Genomic DNA, 23,786 nt, shown 5'->3' on the forward strand with positions numbered 1-23,786 from the left:
AAAAATGACAGCAGGTGCTATGGACTGATGCGGCAAAGTTTGAATTATTTGGCTGTAGCAAGAGGCAGTTTATTCAGTGAAGGGCTGGAAAGCAGTACAATAATAAGTGTCTGCAGGCAACAGTCAAGCATGGTGGAGGTTCCTTGCAAGTTTGAGGCTATATTTCTGCAAAGGGAGTTTGAGATTTGGTCAGGATCAATGGTCTCCTCATTGCTGAGAGCTATGGGCAGATACTTATCGATCATGCCATACCATCAGGGAGATGTGTTTGGCTCCACATTTTTTTCTGCACATGAATCTGCAACATGTATAAAACTCATTAAAGCGCGCATAAAAACTGATGTAAACTGATGACTCTACAAGTGAAATCTGCATGTCATTTTCCATCAGTTTTCATGCACATATGGTGTGAACAATCCCTTAATATTTGATGAAAGGTGTAGTAATGGTAGTTTGTTTAAAAGATCAGCCTCTGCTATAATCACTTAATAAATGATCAAGTTAAAACTCGACTCTGCATATGGGAAAGAGGCAGAAACAAACATTTATATCTTCATACAAAAGACAAGGATAATGGCCAATATTTCAGCTAGTTTTTAACTAACTAAACCTATCTTGTATGACCAGCCAAAGTTCAGAAAAGAATGCTATACCTGATTCGAAGTGCTAAAATCCCAGATTTCAGCAGTAGATGGCACTGCAGATAAATACAGATTTCAATTTTGATTCAAACCAGTCATCTTTGAGTTAATGGAGGTGTCACAACCAGATGGTGTTCCATTTAGAGCAGAAGTTGTCATTTTATTAAAAGAAAAAAAACAATTCCTGTAAATATTTTATTACTTTAAAATGCATTTCAACCACAGTACAAAACCAAATATTTAGTTTTCTCTGTACTATGCTTTCATGACCAGGTTTCTCAGAATCCAATGTTTCGTTTTTATACTGGCTCTTATAAGCAGTATTTAGCATTCTGGAACATTGTGCTATGCTAACACCAAATTAACAATATCAGTGCCATTTTTAGTCATGTCAAATTCTATTCAAACCTATGAATGTGCGTTGCCATGTTACTATGCATTGCATTGACCCATTCATTCATTTCCTATTGGCCTAATGCAATAAAAAATGTATTTGACTCTTTGATATACTATCCCTCAGTACCCAAGTATGTGATCGCACTTACAAGCACACTGACAGTACTATACCAGGTGCCTGGGGGGGTAGCTGCATGGCACTACTGCACAGTGAGTCCCGGTTCACACTGATGCTGTGTGGAATTTGCAGCGATTCGTACAGCGATTCCCAAACCACTGAGGGTGTCAATGTTAAGTTGATGACACCCCAGAAACAGTTTACAAAATGCAGTGTGATTGGCTGAATCAGATCATGTGATGCAATTCCAGTGCGGCCAAAAAAAAAGATGCATGCACCTTCTTCATGTGGGTGTGGTGGAATTTGAGCCATACAAAATGAATAAGCTCAAACCACACTGCAAAGAATCGCATGTGATTTGACCAGGAATATAGTGCAATTCCTGTCCGAATCACATGCGTTTACCCGCACTGCATCAATGTAAACCAGCAATGAGTGATTTTACACAAATGTCTAGTTACTTTTGGAGGGAATCCTTTATTTTTTTTTTCGTATGACAATGTAGATAATTGATCCTTAATATAATTAATATCATATGTGATATTAAAAATTTTGTGTTTTGCAGGATTCTGATATCATTATAATGTTATAATGATTGAAAGGGGTTGTTCTACTGATGGAGGTTTAATTTTCAATTTTCATGAAGGAGTCCTGCTTGGCACTAAAACATTGTACCATGGTGCAATTTTATCATATTGCAATAAAACTGGACTGTCTGAATAAATTAAGGTGTGCTGGTGACATATCTGCACCATACTGCACAGTACTGTGAAAATATAATGAATGGGATGTACCCCTAAACGCATGAGCAGTGCATGTTCATAAAGTGCATTAATGTGCACTCATTGGTATAAAAACAGCCTAAAACATTATTACCTTTACAATTTTGAAACATTTTGCTCCATTAAGTGTAATTGCATCTTTGCAATCTTCCATGCCCCCAGCACTGCCATTAGTCCATGATCCAGCAAGATATTGACTGCGTGGTTTTGTCAAAATTTTCTTGGCTAGGCTTAAGCAAGCACTCCACACTCTCATTGATTCTTTGTTGGCACTCTGTGCCAACAAAGCTACACAGCAGATGTGTATCTGGGTGAGTGAGTGTAGGACTAGTTGTTTTTCCGCTGACAGGCTTCTTTTTGAAGGTGGAATATATATCTGGGAGATATTTTTAACAGTTTTTTTTTTCAATAAAATTATAGTCTAAATCTCAAGGTACAAAACTACAGGCTTTAAGCCTGTGATGAGACTGGCTGTATTCTAACTACTTCTGCAAACCCATCACCAAACCAGCATGTCATATGCATGGTGTCAAGGGTAAAGTAAAACAAACGATCCAAGCAACGATTTCTTCTGTAAACTGAACGAGGGTCAGCTGATAGCACAGTGCTGATTGCACACTTTGCTTCTTCAAATGAGTAAAAATAACGGAAGGATGGTCCCCCTAAAAAAAAAAATAAAAACATGCAAGTAAATTATGGTTATTCATTTCAAGCACCATGCTTGCAGGACCAATTCTGTTACCATATTTTCTACAAGCATTACAATACACAGAAACAGGAGTAGTAGAGTAGTACAGTTTTACTGCAGGGGTACCATTTCAGTAAGGCAAACATTCTAGGTTAAATTAATTACCCCACACCAATGCAAATATGCACAAAAGTATATATACAAATATAAACCCCAACTGTATTGATATTTTTTTATTTAGGTAAAAAAAAAATATAAATAAGAAAAACTGCAAGCTGCTCATCATCAAACTAAATGTCCAGGGGTCACGGATTCCTGATGATGTCAGATGCTGCTGACAAAATTCATAGGGCTAAACTTCCTGGTTATGCCACTTCTGGTTTTTGGAGTGCAGGTGGAACAAAAACCAGCGTTCTGTCATATATGTTTACATGCCTATGTGATTTTACTTGCAAGTGCATTTTAATTCTTTCCTTTAATTACACTATATAAGGCTATTTTATCTCTTCTCTGACATGGGCTTGGTATTATGGAGTCCTCTGTATGATGCAAGAGTGCTGTTTAAACCATCTGGTTCTTACATCTAAAACAAGTGTAATGGTGGAGTATAATAGCAGTCTATGGAGATGAACAGTTGATACTAGGAAAGCGAATGGTGACTTTGTTTTAATTAAGGAAGCCATTACCCACTGGTGAGTGCAGTATGTCTCTGTGTTGGTGAAGAGGAGAAGCATGGTGTATGGTGGCACAGAATCATGTGAATATATCTGCACTGCTCACTATTGTGGACTTTATGAAGGTGTGTATGGACAATCTTTTGATGTATTTATAACTACATTTTCTATATTTTTTCACTGTATTTGGAGTGCACAAATAAGGAAAGCGTGGTCAAATTTTGAGGTTTTTTTTATACATTCTAGGTTGAATCAAAGTACTCTATTCATTTACAAAAAATAAAATATAACACCATAAATGTGTACTACAACCATACATCATCCAATTTATATTACATGCCTATAACTTCTCCATAACCATACAACACATCAACAACAAACAAAGTTTAAAAAACTTTGAAAAAGAAAAAACTGTCATATTCTGGGACTGCCCAGCATGCTTTACTTTTTTGGTCAGAGGCTAAGTCTTCTATTAAAGAGTTGACTGGATGGTCCCACCACTTACCTTTTACATGACACGCTAATTTCGTATAAGTGGTACAATAATTCATTACTGTGACACCTTTTGAACGCTGCAAATGCATGCATACCAGCTCTCTGGAAATCTACTCACCTTCCAACTATAGAACACTAGTGTGCCAGAGTTTCAGACATCCAACTGATGGATGCTGTGGAATTGGGGGACACAACTGGGATGTTAGACACTTTTTTTTTTTTTAAATGATTTGTCATATGTAAAATTTTGTTTGTTGCTGATGTTTTGTATGGTTATGGAGAAGTTATAAATGTATGACACAAATTGGATGATGTATGGTTGCGTAGCGCTTTTATGGTGTTATATATTTCATAAGGGAGTGTTGTGGATCCATTCTAACAGTGTCACAGCAGCAACCTAACAAAGATGGGATGTTTTTATGAATTCTTATTTTTTATTTTGTTGTGTAGTGTTTTAGCTGTGCAGATTGAATATTTTGACTGAGTTGAAAAACTAAAATATAGCTATGGGCAAGAGTTTAAGAGATGTAAAAAATATTTTTAGGGTGACCAGTTTGCTTAGATCAGCTATGAAATGTTAATAAAAATCTGTATTCAGTATAAAATGAAATAATGACCTGCTTGCATGCATATACACTCACCGGTCACAATATTAGGTACACCTTGTTACCCAGTGTGGTCTTCTCCTGCTGTAGTCCATCTGCTTCAAGGTTCTATGTGTTGTGCATTCAGAGACTGTATTTTGCATACTTTGGTTGTAACAAGTTATTTAAATTACTGTTGCCTATCTATCATCTCAAACGGTCTGCCCATTCTCCTCTGACATCAACAAGGCATTTTCATCCACACTACTGCTGCTCACTGGATATTATCTCTTTTTTGTACCATTCTAGAGATGATTGTGCGTGGAAAGCCCAGTAGATCAGCAGTTTTTGAAATACTCAAGACTAGCTTGTCTGACACCAACAAGCATGCCACGTTCAAAGGTACTTATATCCCCTTTCTTCCCTATTCTGATGCTCAGTTTGAATTTCAGCAACTCGGCTTTACCACATCTAATGCCTAAAGGCATTGAGTTGCTGCCATGTGATTGGCTCATTAACAGTTTGTGTTACCAAGCAATTGAACAGGTGTACCTAATAAAGTGGCCAGTAAGTGTATTTTACCATTGCTTTTCTGCTATTAAAAGGTCTGAATTAAGAAGGGAAGAGTATCTTTTACTTCATAGTTACTGGTGACCATTAGAAATTCCACAAATTATTGTTGATGAAGTGGCATTCCAGTTTTCAGCAGATGGTGGAGATGTTAACCATCTGATAGCTTCTCATGTCTTTCAGGGGAGAGTTTCTGCACACAGAACAGTGGATAGATATTTAGTTGGAACTACAGCAGGGAGATCTCATCTTAGAGTATGTGAAGTCATTTAAGAAGCTAAGAGCTGATATTGCCTATTGGGCTCCACCTACAACTAAAATATGTTTTGGTAGATTGGTCTTTTTAGAAATGTAATTCTATGGTAAAAAGATATCCTACTATGTAATGGAACAGCATGCTACAAAATATCGCCATTACAATGAATTCTACACTTATTCCAATGAAGCATGCAGGTTGTATATCTTACCATTGTCACATGCTGCTTGAAACTGCTTCAGTTCCATTTCTGCATGTGGTGTAAACCTGACCTTTAACTTGGGCACAGGTGATTCTGTCACCCAGTTTGGGACAAAACTATCACAAGTGCGGTCTCTGTCTTCACCATCCTTTTTACTTGTGTTCACTTGATATGTAAGCTCTGTCCCTTGATCTAGTATATGTAAATCCTTTCCTTGTTGCCTGGAAGAATATTCCTGCAATGAACAGGATTCTTCCACATGAAGAGATGATCCATCAGTAGTCTCCAAAGTCACCCTTTCTTTATGGTCATCTAATATTTCACCATGACTGCAAGATATCTCAGCTTTATCTTCAATGTTATTTTCCACACTGTGACAAATTATATTAAATTGTTCTGAAGATGGCTCTTGGCGGTTTCCTGATGTATCACAACTGCCCTCATGTTCCTTTTTGTTTTCTTCTGGGTCCTCCACAAATGTGTACGTTGGTCTTGGAGAATCATACTCTGCAATATATGGCTTGATGTCAATAACTGGAGTTCCATGTATCATGTCAATTCCAGACAGATGTAGTGTTCCACCTGTAAAAAGAAATATGTACATTATAAAACTGATGCATGCTAAGATGCAAGCGCCCTGATTTTATGGAACAGCCTCACTTAAGGTCTTTCAAAACACAAGGAAAAAATTCAATATGTTGCAGATTACTAGATTATTATTATCATCATTATTAGTGGTAGTTACATTAGTTTTCTTTTTTCAGGATTTTTTTTTCTGAAATGCTAGAGATGCTGTCAGTAACATACTTCCTGTCCTATGCTTAGAAAGTTCGCCACTCAACCCAATCCAGTCTATGTGGTTAACATGTGTAGCATGGCAGAGGGCTTGGCTTGCGAAGTGGTGCAAGGCTGAGGTCATCTTAAAAATGTTAACCACATAGACTGGATTGGGTTGAGCAGCGAACCGTCCCTTTTAAGCATGCTACACACTACTAGATGGTGATATTTTCATCCAGCACCCCATTCCTGAGTACCAGTGGGACCATCTTCTTTGTTTAGAGCTGCACTACAAGTATTAGCAAATCACACTTCCTGTCCTAGGGTGGTAATACTTACTGTACTGTGTCTATGGAGGAGCAGCACTGTCACCCTAGGACATGACGTGTATGAAATGACTACAGAACACATCCCCCTCTCCTTACCCTCATAAAAGAGATAGAGGAGTTCAGCAGTTCACAGAGGTAAACCAGGTAGGGCTGAGATATTCGTGCAGCATTTTAGCTCATTACAGGAAATGAACAGCTCAGTGGATATGTTGTACTTAATAAACAGATCACTTTCAATAGTACAGTATATTTAATGTCAGAGGAGGTATAAAGCAAGTGTCGCATCTGTTCACTGTGCGGCGCTACTTGTAGAAATTGCAATTCCCATGGTGCTATGGGAGTTGTAGCTGTGAATGGATGTGGGTGTGGTGAGTGGGGGCTGATCTGGGGGTGTGTATGTTGCTTACAGCAGGCATGGATGGGGTAAAAAGGCTAGAAGTGTCCTTGCCTGTCTGAGGTAATTGTGGGGTGGGACAGGCCAAAAGTCTAAGACTCCTGAGTCCTCCCACTGACTAGGACACTATTAAGAGGATATTAGAAGATTGGTGGCTAAGAAAAAAAATGGCAACCGGTCTTGTTAAAATGAATCAAGTGGACTTCTCACTTCAAATGGGGAGAAAAAAAAAAATCAGCAAATTGCTGAAAGTAAAGAAAAACATTTGCACTGAGATTAAATTAATGCCTGGAATTCAGCTTTTACAAATGAAAATGGAGCAGACAAGAAAATGTAATTGTTTGGGTTTACAAACCCTTTTAAAGTTCTGTTTTCTGAAAATTTTCTAATTGTGCTAATAACAACCCCAGTTTTAACCACTTGTTCTCCAGAGGATTTACATCCCTTCCTGACCAGGCCATTTTTTGCAATATGGTGCTGTGTTACTTTAACTGACATTTGTGCGGTCATGCAACGCTGTACATAAATGAAATTGAAGTCTTTATCCCCACAAATAGAGCTTTGTTTTGGTGAAATTTAATCACGTGTGCGGTTTTTATTTTTTCTGCTATAAACACAAAAAGAACGACAATTTTGAAGAAAAGAAAAATTATATTTCTGACTTTTTGCCATAAAACATGTCCAGCAAAAAATTTAAAAAAATTAAATTTCATCATAAATTTAGGCCAAATTGTATTCTGCTATATGTCTTTGATGAAAAAAAAATCCCAATACGTGTAATTTAATAGGTTTATGTGAAAGTTATAGTGTCTACAAATAGTGGTATATATACACACACCAGAATTTTTTTTTTTGTTTATACTAGTAATGGCGGTGATCAGTGACTTATAACAGGACTGCGGCGGGCATTCTGACACGGGGTGGGGATTGACTAACTGCCACTAACATCCCAATGACACCAAAAGAGTGACCAGTGCTAATAAAAAGCACTGACACTGTACTAATGACAGTGGGAAGGAAGGGGTTAAAGAAGAAACTTCAGCAGGGACCAGCCGAGATTCAGTGTGTCTGTCTATGGGCAGGTTGATTGTACCCAAGTCGATCCATCCATCGACAGACTTGGCTATAACCAGCATGACGGATTTTCAGCATGCAGTTACTGCCAGCAGCTACAGTCTCTAGCAATAATCACTGTGCTCTCCCGACCGCCAGTGAGGGCTCCCTGTGCCACCCCATCGGAAGAACACAATAGCTCCACGGTATGCATTCCCTCATCAACACAGTCAGTGTGACTAAATGTGTTGATAGGGAAATTGAGCAATCATTGCATCATATATGGCCTGCTTAAGTCCAAAAATTGCTTAAAAGGTTAACTGGGTGATAGCATTCACATTAAAATAAGAAAGGCACTACTCAAACCAATGACTATACTAAAGATAACCACTTAAATCAATAAAGGTGCAAATAATAATCCAAAAATTCAAAAACCATTATCTCATAGCAAGCCAAAAAAATTTCATAAATAGCAAAAAATGTCCATAAAGTGAAGGCCTGGCCATTGCCATCACTTCCAGTCCCCGTTCATGTCACTTCCGGTGGGTTGGATCCGGCCTGTGGAATGCACGCCGGTTCAGATAGTATAAGCGATGGTGTGCAGTGCTCAATTCCATCCTACACTTTATGTGAGTGCATCAATTTTATGTATTTTTTCCAATTTTAATAAAATTTACTACATTATAGAAACCCCCTTTTTCTTTGAGTTTATGTGTTGTCACATCCCATTCACAAGAGAGTACTTATGAGAACACTTTGGTGATACCCTTTTCTGGTGGTGCTTGCAACAGAGAAGCGTGATATGCTTATTGAAGATGAAAATCTGGTAAATTATTAATCTCACCGCATGTGGTGGAAAACTAGATTATTGAAATATATATTCATCACTGGTTTTGGGAACATGGTGTACAGAGATTTTCTGTGGAGCCATTACATGGACTATTCACTTTAGGGACATTCTTTGCTATTTATGGACATTTTTTGACTTGCTATGAGATAATGGTTTTTGAATTTTTGGATTTTATCATTTGTATTATTATTTGCACCTTTGATTTAGGAAATTATCTTTAGTACATTCATTGGTTTCAGAAGCGCCTTCCTTATTTTATGTTTTTATATATAGTGTTGGTCACACTTTAAAGGCGGCTTCTCTTGATTCCACTAGAGGATTCTAGATTGGCGCCCCATTTTTAGTTACGTATTAAACATAAATAATCTTATTGCTCTACAAGTAGCAGCCCTACATCCATGTTGTATGGGAATGTGCATGTTGTATGGGAAGTCCCACGGTCTGGCGGGGGAAGCTGAAATGTTGTATGGGAATTCCTGGCATCATTAGGATTCTTCAGGTTTCCATCAGCCTGCAGCAAATTGGTGGCATCATTCTCGCAAAATGCTCCTATCAGGTCTAGTCACAGTTGTACTTTAAGTGACCCTCACCCCCCTGAGTATAGCCCCCTGATAACAATACTTACATTTGTCCCTGTTCCAGTGATCTTCGCTGCGTGGGCCCTGCCTTTTCCAGTGATCTTCACTGTGTGGGCTCTGCCTAACACTGCACAGCCTTTGGAAAATTAGACATCTAGGACAGGCGCTCTTACTACACACATGCCCAAGGCTCCATGCATTCCCATGGGTGAACTATACACATGGCAGTCTACAGTCATCCACTATAGTAAAGTAAGTCCCCAACTATAGGAATGTATTGGGTCACTGTGAATGTATGCAGTAAGGGGAGAATCCAGCCAGGATGCTGTCTTTCCAAAGGCTGTGTGGTGCAAGGCAGGCCACACAGTGAAAGATACAGGAATGAGGAGGAAGGTATGTTTTTACCAGGTGCACTGTCCTATAAAGATTAAAAGAACAGCTTTATTACAATTGTTGTATAACAAGACAGTGTTGTTGTTTTTTTCATGCAGGCCTGTAAAGCTAATGATAGTTTTGCTTTAACATATATTCCTCAATAGAAAATCATTGGCTATTTGCCTGATAACACTAAATACCGTAGACCCCAAACAGACTGACTGCTCTCTGAGTCAAAATAATTAAAAAAAAAGCTATCCAAATTATTATGGGAACTTGCACATCAGTCAGCTTTAATATTCATCAAATAAGTAATTTATAAACTTTAAAGAAATCACAGAAAAATGTTAGCTGTGTGAATACTTAAGCATACAACCCCCCAAATTAAGCTTCCCTTTGATATTCTAATCATTGATAATATTAACAGTTATATGCAAAACAGTAAATGATCTCTGAACTAGCAGCAACTGTTTGAGTTATGCTCACAGATTTTTTTCCTTTAAAAAAAACAAAGCTTTAAAAACAGGAACATCTCTAAGGAAACCACTAAATATGTAGTTGAAATACACATATGTCTCCAGTCTTATATTCTGAAAGATTTGCAATTCTGTTCAGCCACTTTTGTGATTCATATTGGGGCACCACAGTGGCTAAATTGTTAGCACTTCCGCCTGGAAGTACTAGGGTCATTGGTTTGAATCCCCACCACGGCACCACCTGCCTGGAGTTTGCATGTTCTCCCTGTGCATGCGTGGGTTTCCTCCGGGTACACCAGTTTCCTCCCACACTCCAAAGATATGCTAGTAGGTGCATTGGTTCCTGTCTAAATTGTAGACAAAATACGATTCCTCGTGCACTCCAGGACCCAGGCCGGTGGTGAGTAGGTGAAATCAAACCCAAACGAAATGACCACCAGAGCATAGAAGGTCATGCAGCTCCAAAACAAGGCTGGGGAAGCCCGAACAATACTGCAAAGTGAAAAAAACAAGAAGCGCACCAACCTTGCGCATTACCTCAGTAACCAAAATTTATTAGTAAAAGAATGGTACTTTAGAAACAAGAGGCCAGCGCAAATCCCATCATGGGGGTAGACACTCAGTACAGTTGACGCGTTTCGAAGGACGTACCTTCTTCCTCAGAGCTCTGAGGAAGAAGGTACGTCCTTCGAAACGCGTCAGCTGTACTGAGTGTCTACCCCCATGATGGGATTCGCGCTGGCCTCTTGTTTCTGAAGTCCCTTGGAGGACTTACATGCCTGTTTTTTTTTGCCGTTTGTGAGTACCATTCTTTTACTAATAAATTTTGGTTACGGAGGTAATGCGCAAGGTTGGTGCGCTTCTTGTTTTTTTCACTTTGCAGTCCTGTCTAAATTGTCCTTAGTGTGTATGTATGAATCTAAGTTAGGGACCTAAGATTGTACGCCCCTTGAGGGTTAGGGACTGATGTGAATGTACAATATATATGTAAAGCGCTGCGTAAAATTGACAGCGCTATACAAGTACCTGAAAAAAATAAATATTCTCCAATCAGACAGGAGGGTAACATCACTTTCTCTTTTAGGGTCCTTTCACACAGGGCACTGCTCTCCATTTAGCATCACATTTAGGTCTGGAAAAACAGAAGTCCTGTTCCATTATATTTTCCCTGGACAGAATCAGAGGTAGGTGTATGTAAACGGGACGCAGGTCCATTTACATCAACCTGCCCATAGAGCTGCATGGACCTTCTGATCAGGTCTGCTTGAAAACTGACAGGCAGACCTGATCAGAAAGCCTGTGTGAAAGGTGCCTTGGGGTCCATTTACATTTACCTGTTTTATGTGCAATGCATAGTGGGGCCATTCATTGTGAATGGCACCACCACTCACTATACAGTAGAACACAATGCACTGCAGTGCAACACAATGCACATATCATCTTTTACAATGTGCTGCATTAACAAAAAAAAAAGAGTCATGTAGGTTTTTCATCTGTTGTGGTGTGTTGGCAGCCATTCATAATGAATCAGCTGCTGCAAGTTAACGTGTGCCATAATGCACTGTAACAGAAGGATAATGTGTTATTGGGCAATTCCAGTTAAGACATACAACAATGTTTCTTTCCGGGCTGTAGCTTGTTGGTTGGACAATGAAGGGACAGTAACATACTGATAAGTCATCAAGTCCATTTACTATGCTTTCTACTGCTGTAAACACATACGAATGGTAGCATAGCCTAATTACCTGCTAGCGTGCAACTCACCGTCTCCCCACCCCCTTCAAGTCTGAATGCTCCTGTGAAAGCCATGACAGTGGCAGGAATAGGCACATATAGATAAATACCGTATGCTTGCAGAGTTTGCTTTCAGAGCATGTAGATATCAGAAGCCATGGCTTGGCAAAGTCCAAAACACTGACTTCTGGCTGCTGGGGACTGAGGAACACTCAGTAAGTGCCAAAAGGGCCACATTGTGACCATCGGGCTGTAGGTTGGACACCAGTGGTTTGGAGTGATGACAGCTATATGTTGCTCACCATAAGATTTCATTTTCCTATGTCAATTAGGTCAATGAATAATTCATGTTGAAGCAGGCCTACCTGTTATTCATGGGTTAGAAGGTTTACAATGCCTACATAAGCCTAAGCATTGACAAGCATAGTAAGTGAGCCCTTGAGTACCCAACTAACCATGGACTAGATGCTGTAGCTTGATCCCTGTCAGCACTGCTTGTCTGGGAGGATTTGCATTTCAAGAGATTCTTTAAAATGATTGTAAAGACTAAGAAATGTTTTGTTTTGTTTTGTTTTTTTTTTTAATAGCAAACATGTTACACTTACCTGCTCTGTGCATTCGTTTTTGCACACAGCAGCCCAGAACCTACTCTTCTGGGGTCCCCCACTGATGCTCTTGACTCTTCTTCTTCATGTGGCACCATAGTAAGTCACTTCCTATGGGGGCACACATTCAGGCTTGCTCCTGATTGGGGCTGTGTGTCCATTAACTTACACAGAGTGGCTCAGCCCTATGCCCTGCTCTCTGCTCACAGAATTTGATTGACAGCAGCAGGAGCCAATGGATCCTGCTGCTGCCTCTCTGTCCTTTGAATGGAGGAAGAGAAGAGAGAGCTGCTATAGATGGGCACAGCATTGCTGAACATGGCACTAGGAGACTGCTAAGTGCCGGAGCTCCCGAAGCCCGCCATGAGGAGACTGACCAGGGCCTGACCCACCTACACCTCACTCTGTAATACTACCTGATCCAGGTAGTGGTCCCTGTCGGCGCTGTGCAGTGTCTCTGCGGCGTCTGTCACATGGTGAGAGGTGGTGGCAGTGATCTGGGGCTGGGATCCTGGAGGGACTGGTGATGGCCGGCGGGTGTGCTCCCTGGAGCGCGGGAGGCGCTGAGAGAGGGAGACAGAGGAGGTGCCCGAGCAAGGAAGGTCCTCAGGAGGGAAGGTCCATGCTGGGATGTATTAAGCTTGCTGGATACCCCAGCGTCTTGAGAAGAGGGACACACTGCAGGAGACCCGGAGGCCAGGAGATACCCAAGGACACAGGACTCCAGAATATTTTGAGCTCCCGCCCAGACCCCCACTCAGGCAACTCTGCAAACTGGAGAAGAAGATCCTGACTGGGATAGAAGAGTGCATAGAGACAGACGGATCCAGAACCCCAGGCTCGAAGGGTGATGGTGAGTTGTCGTGGGCAACGGCAGGAGATTCAAGTCGCTATTTTCTTCTGTTGTAAGTAATTGTATACCTGAGCTGTGGGGCTAGGCGGTTAGAAGATCAAGGAGCCGGGGTATCTCAGGGGTCAAGTTGTGCGGCTAATAACGTTTGTGCTATAAATGCTATTTGGAACTGTAAAAGTCACTGTAGACAAGAACAAGGAGGACGAGTCTTCCATAGGTGTGCGAATATTGTATTTTGAACATTGAGTAGAAAATCTGCGACTAAGCCTAGCTAATATGAAGAACAGATCCACTAAAAGGTGGGGGTGGAAAAACCCCGCAATCCAACACAATTCTAGCACAATCAAGAAATACTTGCCATTACAGGAAAAAAGCCCAGAGATGCAATGTCTGGAGAAACAACAGGAAAAAAAGTAAAAAGTATGATGGGGAGAAGTCTAGATTGTCATTTGGAGTATAGGAAGAGAATCAGATTAATTAATCTATAAATAATGACAGTGTAAATGAACAAAATGTCTCAGAACAACAGGGAGTAATATCACAAATCCCCACAAAAACAGAGTTGGCAGAAATGTTTGCAAAACTAACTTTCTATGAAAAATTAAATGGCAGTGATTCATAAGGATCTTGAATGAATGTTAACAAGGATGGAAGAAGTGGAGGAGAAAATGGAGACACAGGCTCAGCAGATATGTAACCTCGAAACGCAGTTGGAGGAGATGCGAAGTGAACAGAGGAAGCGGTCACTTAAACTGGAGGACCAAGAAAATAGAAGAAATAATCTAAGGATTAGGGGCCTCCCAGAAGATTCACATGAAGAGGACCTCCAGGAAAAAATAAAGAAGGTGTTTAACCCATTGACAGGTAGACTAGCCGCAGATCCTCTGAAGATTGAGAGAACACATAGATTAAGACGCCCACCAGGGGTAACATCAGACACCCCTAGGGACGTGATTGTTTGATTCCATGATTATGAGGACAGAGAAAGAATATGGAAAAAATTGTGGGAGACCCCAGAGATAAAATTTGGAGAAGCGAAAATACAAGTCTTTGCAGACACTGCCTCGGAGACATTATCTAGAAGAAGACTACTAAAACCCTTATTGGAACAGATGAGGGAAAAAGAATTCGATATAATTGGGGATTCCCGCAATGTCTGATCGGGTGGAAAGACAGGAAATCAGCAAGGCTAAGATTTCCAAAAGAACTTAGTGACTTTTGTGAAAAAGTAGAACTGCAGAATGTGGGAATTATGGGGTGGTCAGATGAGTTAAATGAATGTGAAAGTGTAAGGTCAAAAAAAGATAAGTGGCAGCTAGTGAATAAAAAGTGAAGATAGACTGAAATGGGGGGAGGGGTGGTGGTCAGTGGGAGAAGGATAGGGGGTTGAATTGTTGTCTCCCTCCTTCCTCTTTTCCTTTTTCCACCTCCCCATCCCCCCTGTGTTCCCATCAGGTCTTCGGGGAAGATAGGTAGAGGCCAATTAGGATATTAAACACAGAACCCCATGTGAAGAGCTGGGGGTAGGAGCAGGCATCCATGTTTAGAGTGTTACCCCAAATCAGGAATTACCAGTGGAGAAATCCCACGTCAGATTCCAGGGCAATATACAGGCCAAGGGGTTCTTAGTAACGACAGCGACGGTTAAGGTAAATGGGTTTCTCTCTGTGTTTTTTAAGATGTACAACGGTACAAGACATGGATGCCCCTTATCCCCGTTATTTGTTACCTAACCTAATGGGATTACTAAAAGTGTATGGAGAGCTTTCAAACTTGAAAATAAACCCCATAAAAATCAGAGATCTTGAATATTAATGTTTCAAAGAAAGAGATACAGACTCTACAAAAAGACTTCCCATTTTCATGGAGTGAGAAGGAATTAGGTTACCTAGGAGTAAAGTTGACCCCTTCTATAAAAAAAATATACAGAGTAAATTATATTCCATTAATAAATGAAATTAAGGTAGGAGCTGAGAAGACTCCCAAAGGGAAGGGTCTCTTGCATTGGGCGTATAAATTTGGTTAAGATGGTGATAGTCCCAAAAATCTTATATAAATTCCATATGCTCCCAGTCCATATCCCAAGATCCTTCTTTGCGATAATAAAAAAATTAATACTTAAATATATATGGGCTAATACGAAACCGAGAATTAGACATGAACTTCTGTGTAATAAAGAAAAAGGAGGATTAAATTTGCCCAATATTAAGAATTATTTTACTGTGGAGATACTGTCACAAATTGTAGACTGGACATAGAATTCATTAGGGAAGAGTTGGGTTAAAATAGAAGGCATTTTAAGTAACACACGATTAGAGGAGAGGATTATTTGGATACCATGAAAGTTTTGTATTATGGATGAGACTAGTAGTACACTGACACAGGAGGTGTTAAGAGTATGGGATGGAATGCACAAACAAATGGATTGGAAATATAATTCACTGTTGATTCTCCTGGTGGGTACTGAGTTTTTCCCACCGGGAAGGATAATATTTTGGGGAAATGGTTTAAAGATGTAGATGCACAGTTGGGGGATATAGTAGTTAAGGGGAAGTTGTGCACTTTTCTTAAAGAGTAAAAACGAGGTATTTGTGGCATTTGATTGAGATATTATCAATTAAGACATTTTGCTTCGAAGTTGCCTCAACTCCTGAGGATAGCGGAGTACATGCTCCTGTTTGAAAAGATGTTAAGTTCTAGTACGGCTCCAAAACATGTCACTTCTGGGATATATAAGATTCTTACTGAATTGAAGGGGGCAGGTCCTCCACTGTCCTTACAGAAATGATAATAAAATGTTTACATTAACACATGGGGTGATAAACATGAACACGGTTGAATTGAATTATAAATGTGTAACGAGATAGTATTTGACCGAGTGTTGCACAGACAACGAGTAGAAGTCTCACCGCTCTGTTGGAGGGGATGTGGAGCCAAGAGAACAATGGCACATACCATATTTTTCGCTCCATAAGACGCACTTTTTTACCCCTAAAGAATGGGGGAAAATGGCTGTGTCGTCTTATGGAGCGAATATGGAGCGGCCGGTCCGGTATTCCCACCGCGTCAGAATACCGGGCCAGCCGCTTGGCTCTTCTCTGCAGCAGAGCCTTACCTGTTCCTCAGTCCAACTCTGTACAGTTTTCTCTCCCGGCTCTGGCATCTTTAGTGTGGGCACCCGGCTGTGACAGCCGGGTGTCCACTGCGCATGCGCGAGAAGCACTGCATTTTGCGAATGGTCCGACAGTCTTCTGGGACCTTTCACGTGTCCCAGAAGACAGGGAGGGAGGACAACTCCACGGAAGTGGGAGCAGGTACCTGTCAAATTCGGGTACCCGCTTCCCTCTCCCTCCCCAAAGGTCTGCAGTCTCTGGTAATCCCCTGTACCGTGCCCGCAGTCTCTGGTCATCCCCTGTACCGTGCCCGCAGTCTCTGGTCATCCCCTGTACCGTGCCCGCAGTCTCTGGTCATCCCCTGTACCGTGCCCGCAGTCTCTGGTCATCTCCTGTACCGTGTCCGCAGTCTCTGGTCATCCCCTGTACCGTGTCCGCAGTCTCTGGTCATCCCCTGTACCGTGTCCGCAGTCTCTGGTCATCCCCTGTATCGTGCCCGCAGTCTCTGGTCATCCCCTGTATCGTGCCCGCAGTCTCTGGTCATCTCCTGTACTGTGTCCGCAATGTCTGGCCATTTCCTGTACTGTGTCCGCAGTCTCTGGCCATTTCCTGTACTGTGTCCGCAGTCTCTGGCCATCTCCTGTACTGTGTCCGCAGTCTCTGGCCATTTCCTGTACTGTGTCCGCAGTCTCTGGCCATTTCCTGTACTGTGTCCGCAGTCTCTGGCCATTTCCTGTACTGTGTCCACAGTCTCTGGCCATTTCCTGTACTGTGTCCGCAGTCTCTGGCCATTTCCTGTACTACGTCTGCAGATCATTGGTTCAGAATATTTTTTTTCTTGTTTTTCTCCTCTAAAACCTAGGTGCGTCTTCTGGAGCAAAAAATACGGTATATGGTGGGACTGTCCAAAAATACAGGGGTTTTGGCAAGATATAATCCAATTTATACAAGAGAAACTGGGGACAACTATACAGAAGAATACGTGGGTGTGTTTATTTTATAGATCAGATGTACCGGTGAAGCATTATAAAAATAGTGTATTATACCATCTAATCGGCAAGGCTAAAGGGCTTATTCCCAAATCCTGGCAGACACAGGAGCCTCCAACAATGTGGGACCGGTTAGACAGGGTTGAATATATAAACAAGATGGAGGAGTTATACCATATAGACAAAATTTACAGTAGAAAAGAATGGGGAAGATGGTTTGACTTCAAGGCATCAGGAAAATATATGGAAGTAGTGGGAGGCCCAGGGATATGATCCATGGTAGGGGAAACAAAGGGAACGTTATGCAAGACCGTAGCATAAATAGGAAAAAAAACAAAAAAAAAAGGTTGGAGGGAAATAAAGAATAGTAAGAAAAGGAAGAGTAGGAAGAGAGGATTGAGGAGAAAAGTTATAGACAGGAGCTGGATTGTTGGAAAGAGATGGGAAGAATTATATGGACTGGGGTGGGTTGTGAGGGGGGTTGGGAGAGGGGGGGGGGGGAGAAGAGGGGAGGCTGGGATGGGAAATTTAGGTGAAATGTTTGTATGTTGGATGAAAATGGTATAGTGTTGTGTTTTTGTAATGTAAAACTTAATAAACAAGATATAATATAAAAAATAAAAAAAAAATAAAAAAAGATGTGTACAGCATCAGATCATGTGAGGAATCAGGCAAGTAAACGGGGGGTGAGAAGGTGATACAAATACTGGGACATTTTTTACCTTAATACAAAGAATGCATGCAACTTTGAGTGAATGCAAAGGACTAGTATGCTAATATGCTGCCTATTTACCTACATGTACATTACCTTCTACTTTATCTAGTTTGGCAAGAGTCAGTCCAATTGCATTGGGTCTATGAGGACTTCTTGTGGAGAACACCCCAGTTTTTGCTCCATTTAGTCTTGGTGGTTGAACTTTTGCTTTGCAACTTAAACGTCCATTTTTGTGGAAAATAAATAAAATCCTGCAAATGAAATGGTAATATGAAGCATAAATATAGGGTAGCATATGGAAAATCAGAAATAAATCATAAAGTTTGGTATATTTTATCTCCTTCCACTTTACAATGTAAATACTCCATTATTTTTGTATCATGGCTAGCAGAGTGAACACTGAGGCTTCATTAACACCTGTGCAGGTGCTTGTGCATTTTTACACAATTTTTTGCATGGGTATAGGGCAGCCCATTCATTTCTAAGCATGAAAATTGCACAAAGGAAGTGCATGACCAGGGATGGACTGACAACCCAGGGCCCCTGGGCAATAGGGGATCATGGAGCCCCTGTGCCCATGCCAAACTCAAAAAGCCTATGAAAGAGGTACCAGGGGCATCTCATGGAGCCCCCTACTGACCCCGGGCCCTCGGGCAGTGCCCAAGTTTCCAAATGGTCAGTCCACCCTTGTGCATGACTTTTTTTTTAAATTGCACCACACCAAAACGTATGGTACTGTGTTATCACCCATTTTGGATTGCGTGTTAGCAAGGCACATCTGACTGCCATTTAGAATTAATGGCCACTCCATGTTCCTGCAAAAGGGATATGCATTTTCTGTATGTTGCAGGAACATGTAAGTTCCTGCAACGCACAAATGTGAACCTAGCCTGATTTTGCATGACTTCTGGCAATGCACAAATGTGAACCTAGCCTGAGACAACAGCAGACTCTCAATACTCCCTCTTTGCTACACAGTATACTTACCAACAAAGCTCCACAGACATTCTTCACACAATCCGGACACTGCAGAAATTAAAATGAAATGTCACTATAGCCAAAACTTTTTGTTTAGTTATGGATAAATGGAGTTTTTTTGTTTTTTTTTGCTGTCTGTGTTGGGTAGATTTCCCTTCACTTTCTGTCCTGAAGACACAACTGGAATTTGGAGAACATTTCTACAAATGAACAAAACAGATGTTCCCACTGGGAGATTTCCTCTCACCTTTTGTTACCTTAACAACTGTAAAGTTCTGGATTTTCCATCACATTCTGTTCCACGGTCAAACAGAGAGAATGAGTCTACCCAGCAGAGACAGCAGCAAAAACTTGACAGACGTTATCACCCTTCCACACTAAAGTGGGCCCATAGATGGACTCTCCACTGTCAGAATATAATGATCAGTGGCTGCAGCCAACAAAAAATGTACAACATTCCCATTCTGCAGAAGTCGATGTAAGGATTGACTCATGGGCGTATTTGCCGCGAGGCAAACAAGGCACTTGCCTAGGATGGCACTTTACAGGGGGGCGGTGCTGCGCCTCGGAAGAAGGGACGTCTTTGATGTCACTACAGCAGAGGAATACAGTGAGGAGTGGGAGTATCATGCCTCCCCTGGACACTGCCATCATCCGGGATCATCTCTCAGCCCTGGCTCCCCACCACTATCCACTGAAGAGAGGTCCGGGAGCTCCGACCCTCAGAGCAGCCTATAGCCTGGCCAGGCGCACTGCATGCTGGGAGTTGTAGTGCCAGCATCCAGTGCGCCCGGCCAGGCTATAGGCTGCTCTGAAGGTCGGAGCTCTCCTCAGTGGATGGCGGTGGGGAGCCAGATCTGAGAGATGATCCCGGAGGATGGCAGTGTCCAGGGATCTCTGTCACAGAGGTGGAAGAGGGAAGGGAAATGCGGCTGCGAGGGCAATACATGCCCCCCCTTCCCCTGGTCTCCGCCCCACCTGGTGAGTGATCTCCATCCTACTGCTGTGTATACCATGTATACTGGGGGGGGGAGCTGCCAGGCTGACTAGAGACTGCCAGGTGACTGACCAGAGACTGCCAGGTGACTGACCAGAGACTGCCAGGTGACTGACCAGAGACTGCCAGGTGACTGACCAGAGACTGCCAGGTGACTGACTCATACCACTAACTGACACCTAGGCACCGCTCATACCATTAACTGACACCTTCACACCGCTCATACCACTAACTGACACCTTGTCGCTGCTCATGCCACTAACTTACACCTTCTTGCCGCTCATGCCACTGACACCTTCTCGCCACTCACGCCACTAACGACACCTTCTCGCCACTCACACCACTAACGACACCTTCTCTCCGCTCATACCACTAACGACATCTTCTCGCTGCTCATACCACTAAAGGACACCTTCACAGAAAGATGTGGCCGACCACTAAGTTCCGCCCAGCAAACGGTGCACTAGAGACAGTGGGGGTGCACGGCGATTTTTGTGTTGCCTAGGGCAGCACAAAACATGAGTACACCACTGAATACAGTGAGGAGCGGGAGTATCATGCCTCACCTGGACACTGCCGTCATCCGGGACCATCTCTCAGCCCTGGCTCACCACCACCATCCACTGCAAAGGTGCATGCCACCCCAAACTACAATCCCGGCAGGCTGTGCAGGGGAAGGACTACAACTCCCAGCATCCAGTGCGCCCCGACAGGCTATAGGCTGCTCTGAGGGTCGGAGCTCTTCTCAGTGGATGGCGGTGGGGAGCCAGGTCTGAGAGATGATCCCGGAGGACAGCAGTGTCCAGGGGAGACAGGGATCTCTGTCACAAAGGTGGAAGAGGGAAGGGAAATGCGGCTGCGAGGGTAATACATGCCCCCCCCCCTCGGTCTCCGCCCCGCCCGGTGAGTGATCTTCACCCTACTGCTATGTATACCATGTATACTGGGGGGGGGGGGGGAGAGAGCTGAAGGGCTGACCAGAGACTGACTGAGACTGACCAGAGACTGCCAGGTGACTGACCAGATACTGCCAGGTGGCTGACCAGATACTGCCAGGTGGCTGACTCATACCACTGACTGACACCTAGGCACCGCTCATACCATTTACTGACACCTTCTCGCCACTCATACCACTAATGACACCTTCTCTCCACTCATACCACTAACGACACCTTCTCTCCACTCATACCACTAACGACACCTTCTCTCCACTCATACCACTAACGACACCTTCTCTCCACTCATACCACTAACGACACCTTCTCAACACTCATACCACTAACGACACCTTTTCGCTGCTCATACCACTAACTGACACCTTCACAGAAAGATGTGGCCGACCACTAAGTTCCGCCCAGCAAACGTTGGTGCACTAGAGACAGTGGGGGTGCACTGGGGGGGGGGTGATTTTTGTGTTGCCTAGGACAGCACAAAACATAAATACACCACTGGATTGACTTCTGTCAAGCAGGGTCGGCTACATGTGGATCGACATTTGGCTGGTCTCTGCTGAACCATCCATCTTTCGATCCATCTATGGGCAGCTTTAATGCAGAATTTGGGCTTTTGGCGTTAAATACACAAACGTGAAGTCATAATAGGCATGGTAAAGTATTGTTTAATGTAAATCAGCTCCGGGATCCTAATACATTAGATTAGTTTCCAAACAATGTGCAGCAAATATTAGGGCACTTTGGTCTGCAGATTCAACCAGCTCCCTCTTGAGTACGACCACGCCAACTTCATTCCTCTGCACCTCACTACTGGCCAATGTCACTGACAGATGCCCTCAATGCTCAATAGTGGAATGCAGGAGGGTGTTCCTGAGGCAGCCAATATGAAATTCACCTAATTATTTAGGGCAACCCGCTATTACATATAAATTTCAAAGGATCAGGTTTACTATGACTTCATATATTTTCAAGCCTCTTTTGGCTGCTTTAGTTTTAGTGATCCAACACATGCAGTGCAGATCAGGAAGCAATGTGCTTCAGTAAGCTAAAGTGGTTGTAAAAGCAGAAGGCTCCTGCTTCTGTAAATCAAGCTGGTGAGGAGACAGCAGGGGGTGGGGCCAAGACACCCTGTGTGTATCAATGGACACACAGAGCCAGCGTGAGGTCAAGCCCGCACGAGTGTCCCCATAGCTAGCAGTCTAAGTTAGTATCTAAACCACTTGAGAAAATGCTTGTTGAGCCTTGTTTGTGTGACTTTTTTTATTCAGCAATAATTAATTTTCAGTTTCTGGAAGTTTTCTGTATAGTGGATTTCCAAATAAATTAATATTGTCTGTTTAAGGAATTCTGGTAAGAACCAAATGCATTTGAAATAGCCACATAATGTAGCTCAAAAGGTTTGCAACCTTTTCTTCAAAAATAAAAATTCCCCTCTATTTTATGGTCCTTGTAACTATAACTATGCATACTAGCACATTATGACATCACATTGCAGGCGACTTTTATTCCTCCCCCACCCTTTCCTGCTGTTTACTACCAATTTAAAGAGTAGAATACTTATTGAACTTTTAATTATGTTACACAAATATTTCCACAAACACTGTCAATCCTTTTCTAGACATGACTTCAATTCTAAAAGCTTACCACACATGAGAAAATTGTTGTAGATCCATCACAGAATGCTCAGGATTATTGAAAACACTCTTGCCTATCTTTAAGCATCCACGGGACAAACTGCAAACAGAAGGTTGCCTTGGTGTGCCATTTTTTTCGGCAAAGCAGGATTCAATGTATCCAATTGGTTTGGTTAACAAATGACCTGCAAAAATATTTTTTAGATAAAAAAATGAAAATGTATTTAATTCTTTTTCTGCATTTGAGACAGTACATCATAAAATAGAACTACTCTAGCAATCTCTTCAACAATTCAATACTATTGTTTTTGAAGAACTTTGCAAAATAGTTTGTAGGCAGGTGTAGTCTATTTTCTCCATAGTAGGTGGAACTCATCTGGAACGCTACTGCAGCTGGAGGGGGAAGTCTAGTGAAACTTGGTTTCTCTATGATTTCCTGGGTTTCTTGGAGTAGCTTTCCAGTTGGCTACGCTGCATTCAGGTGACCCTGGTGGCCATCTTGGGTTACACACAGTACTTTTAAGTTCCTGCGCTAAGGTTATGGCAAACATTTGCAAAGTGGCTAATGTAGGGAGAGCATACCCATCTGTCAGGCACAGCAGTAGTGGTAAGGAAAGTTGTGGAGGAGTAGGGATAGCACAAGGCCTACATCTGTACTTCAGCAAGCTCCCTTTTGGGTTGGACCTGCCAGGCCGCATTCCACTCCCCTTGACAAGCGCGGTCTTCAGTTTGGGCCTACTACTGCGGACTCTAGACAACACTCACTATAAGTCCATGGTTGAATGAGCTCCCCTCTGGGTTGTTATACTGTTAGCAAGTTTTTCAGTATGGTGGTTACTACACTCTGAGCCTCTGTGTCTTTACCGCCCCTTGTCAGAGAAACCCAAAATCATTCCTAATCCTATACTGGCCCCTTCAGATAATTTAAATCAATTAGTAAAGAAAATGGCACCTAGTCTGACTTTTAGGTGAGATAA

The 23,786-nt window shown here is 42.2% G+C and overlaps 1 protein-coding gene across 2 annotated transcripts; it reads right to left on the bottom strand.

Moving 5' to 3' along the window:
* Positions 1 to 822: 822 nt before the first annotated feature.
* TRMO (tRNA methyltransferase O) lies at positions 823 to 22,988 on the bottom strand. 2 transcript variants are annotated; one of them, XM_089652759.1, is made up of 5 exons: positions 22,820 to 22,947; positions 19,235 to 19,273; positions 18,341 to 18,498; positions 5,416 to 5,988; positions 823 to 2,599 (listed from the first exon to the last, which is right to left on the bottom strand). In XM_089652759.1, the coding sequence occupies exons 2-5, from the start codon at positions 19,252 to 19,254 to the stop codon at positions 2,388 to 2,390; spliced, it is 963 nt and encodes a 320-aa protein (XP_089508885.1). In that variant the 5' UTR covers positions 19,255 to 19,273; positions 22,820 to 22,947; the 3' UTR covers positions 823 to 2,387. The 2 variants fall into 2 exon arrangements, with proteins under 2 accessions (XP_089508885.1, XP_089508883.1); XM_089652757.1 differs by lacking the exon at positions 19,235 to 19,273 and having other exon boundaries at positions 22,820 to 22,988.
* Positions 22,989 to 23,786: the final 798 nt, after the last annotated feature.

This window comes from Staurois parvus, unplaced genomic scaffold, assembly GCF_062004578.1.
Source record: "Staurois parvus isolate SC_StPar_1 unplaced genomic scaffold, SC_StPar_1.0 ptg000692l, whole genome shotgun sequence".
In the NCBI taxonomy this organism is placed as follows: domain Eukaryota; kingdom Metazoa; phylum Chordata; class Amphibia; order Anura; family Ranidae; genus Staurois; species Staurois parvus.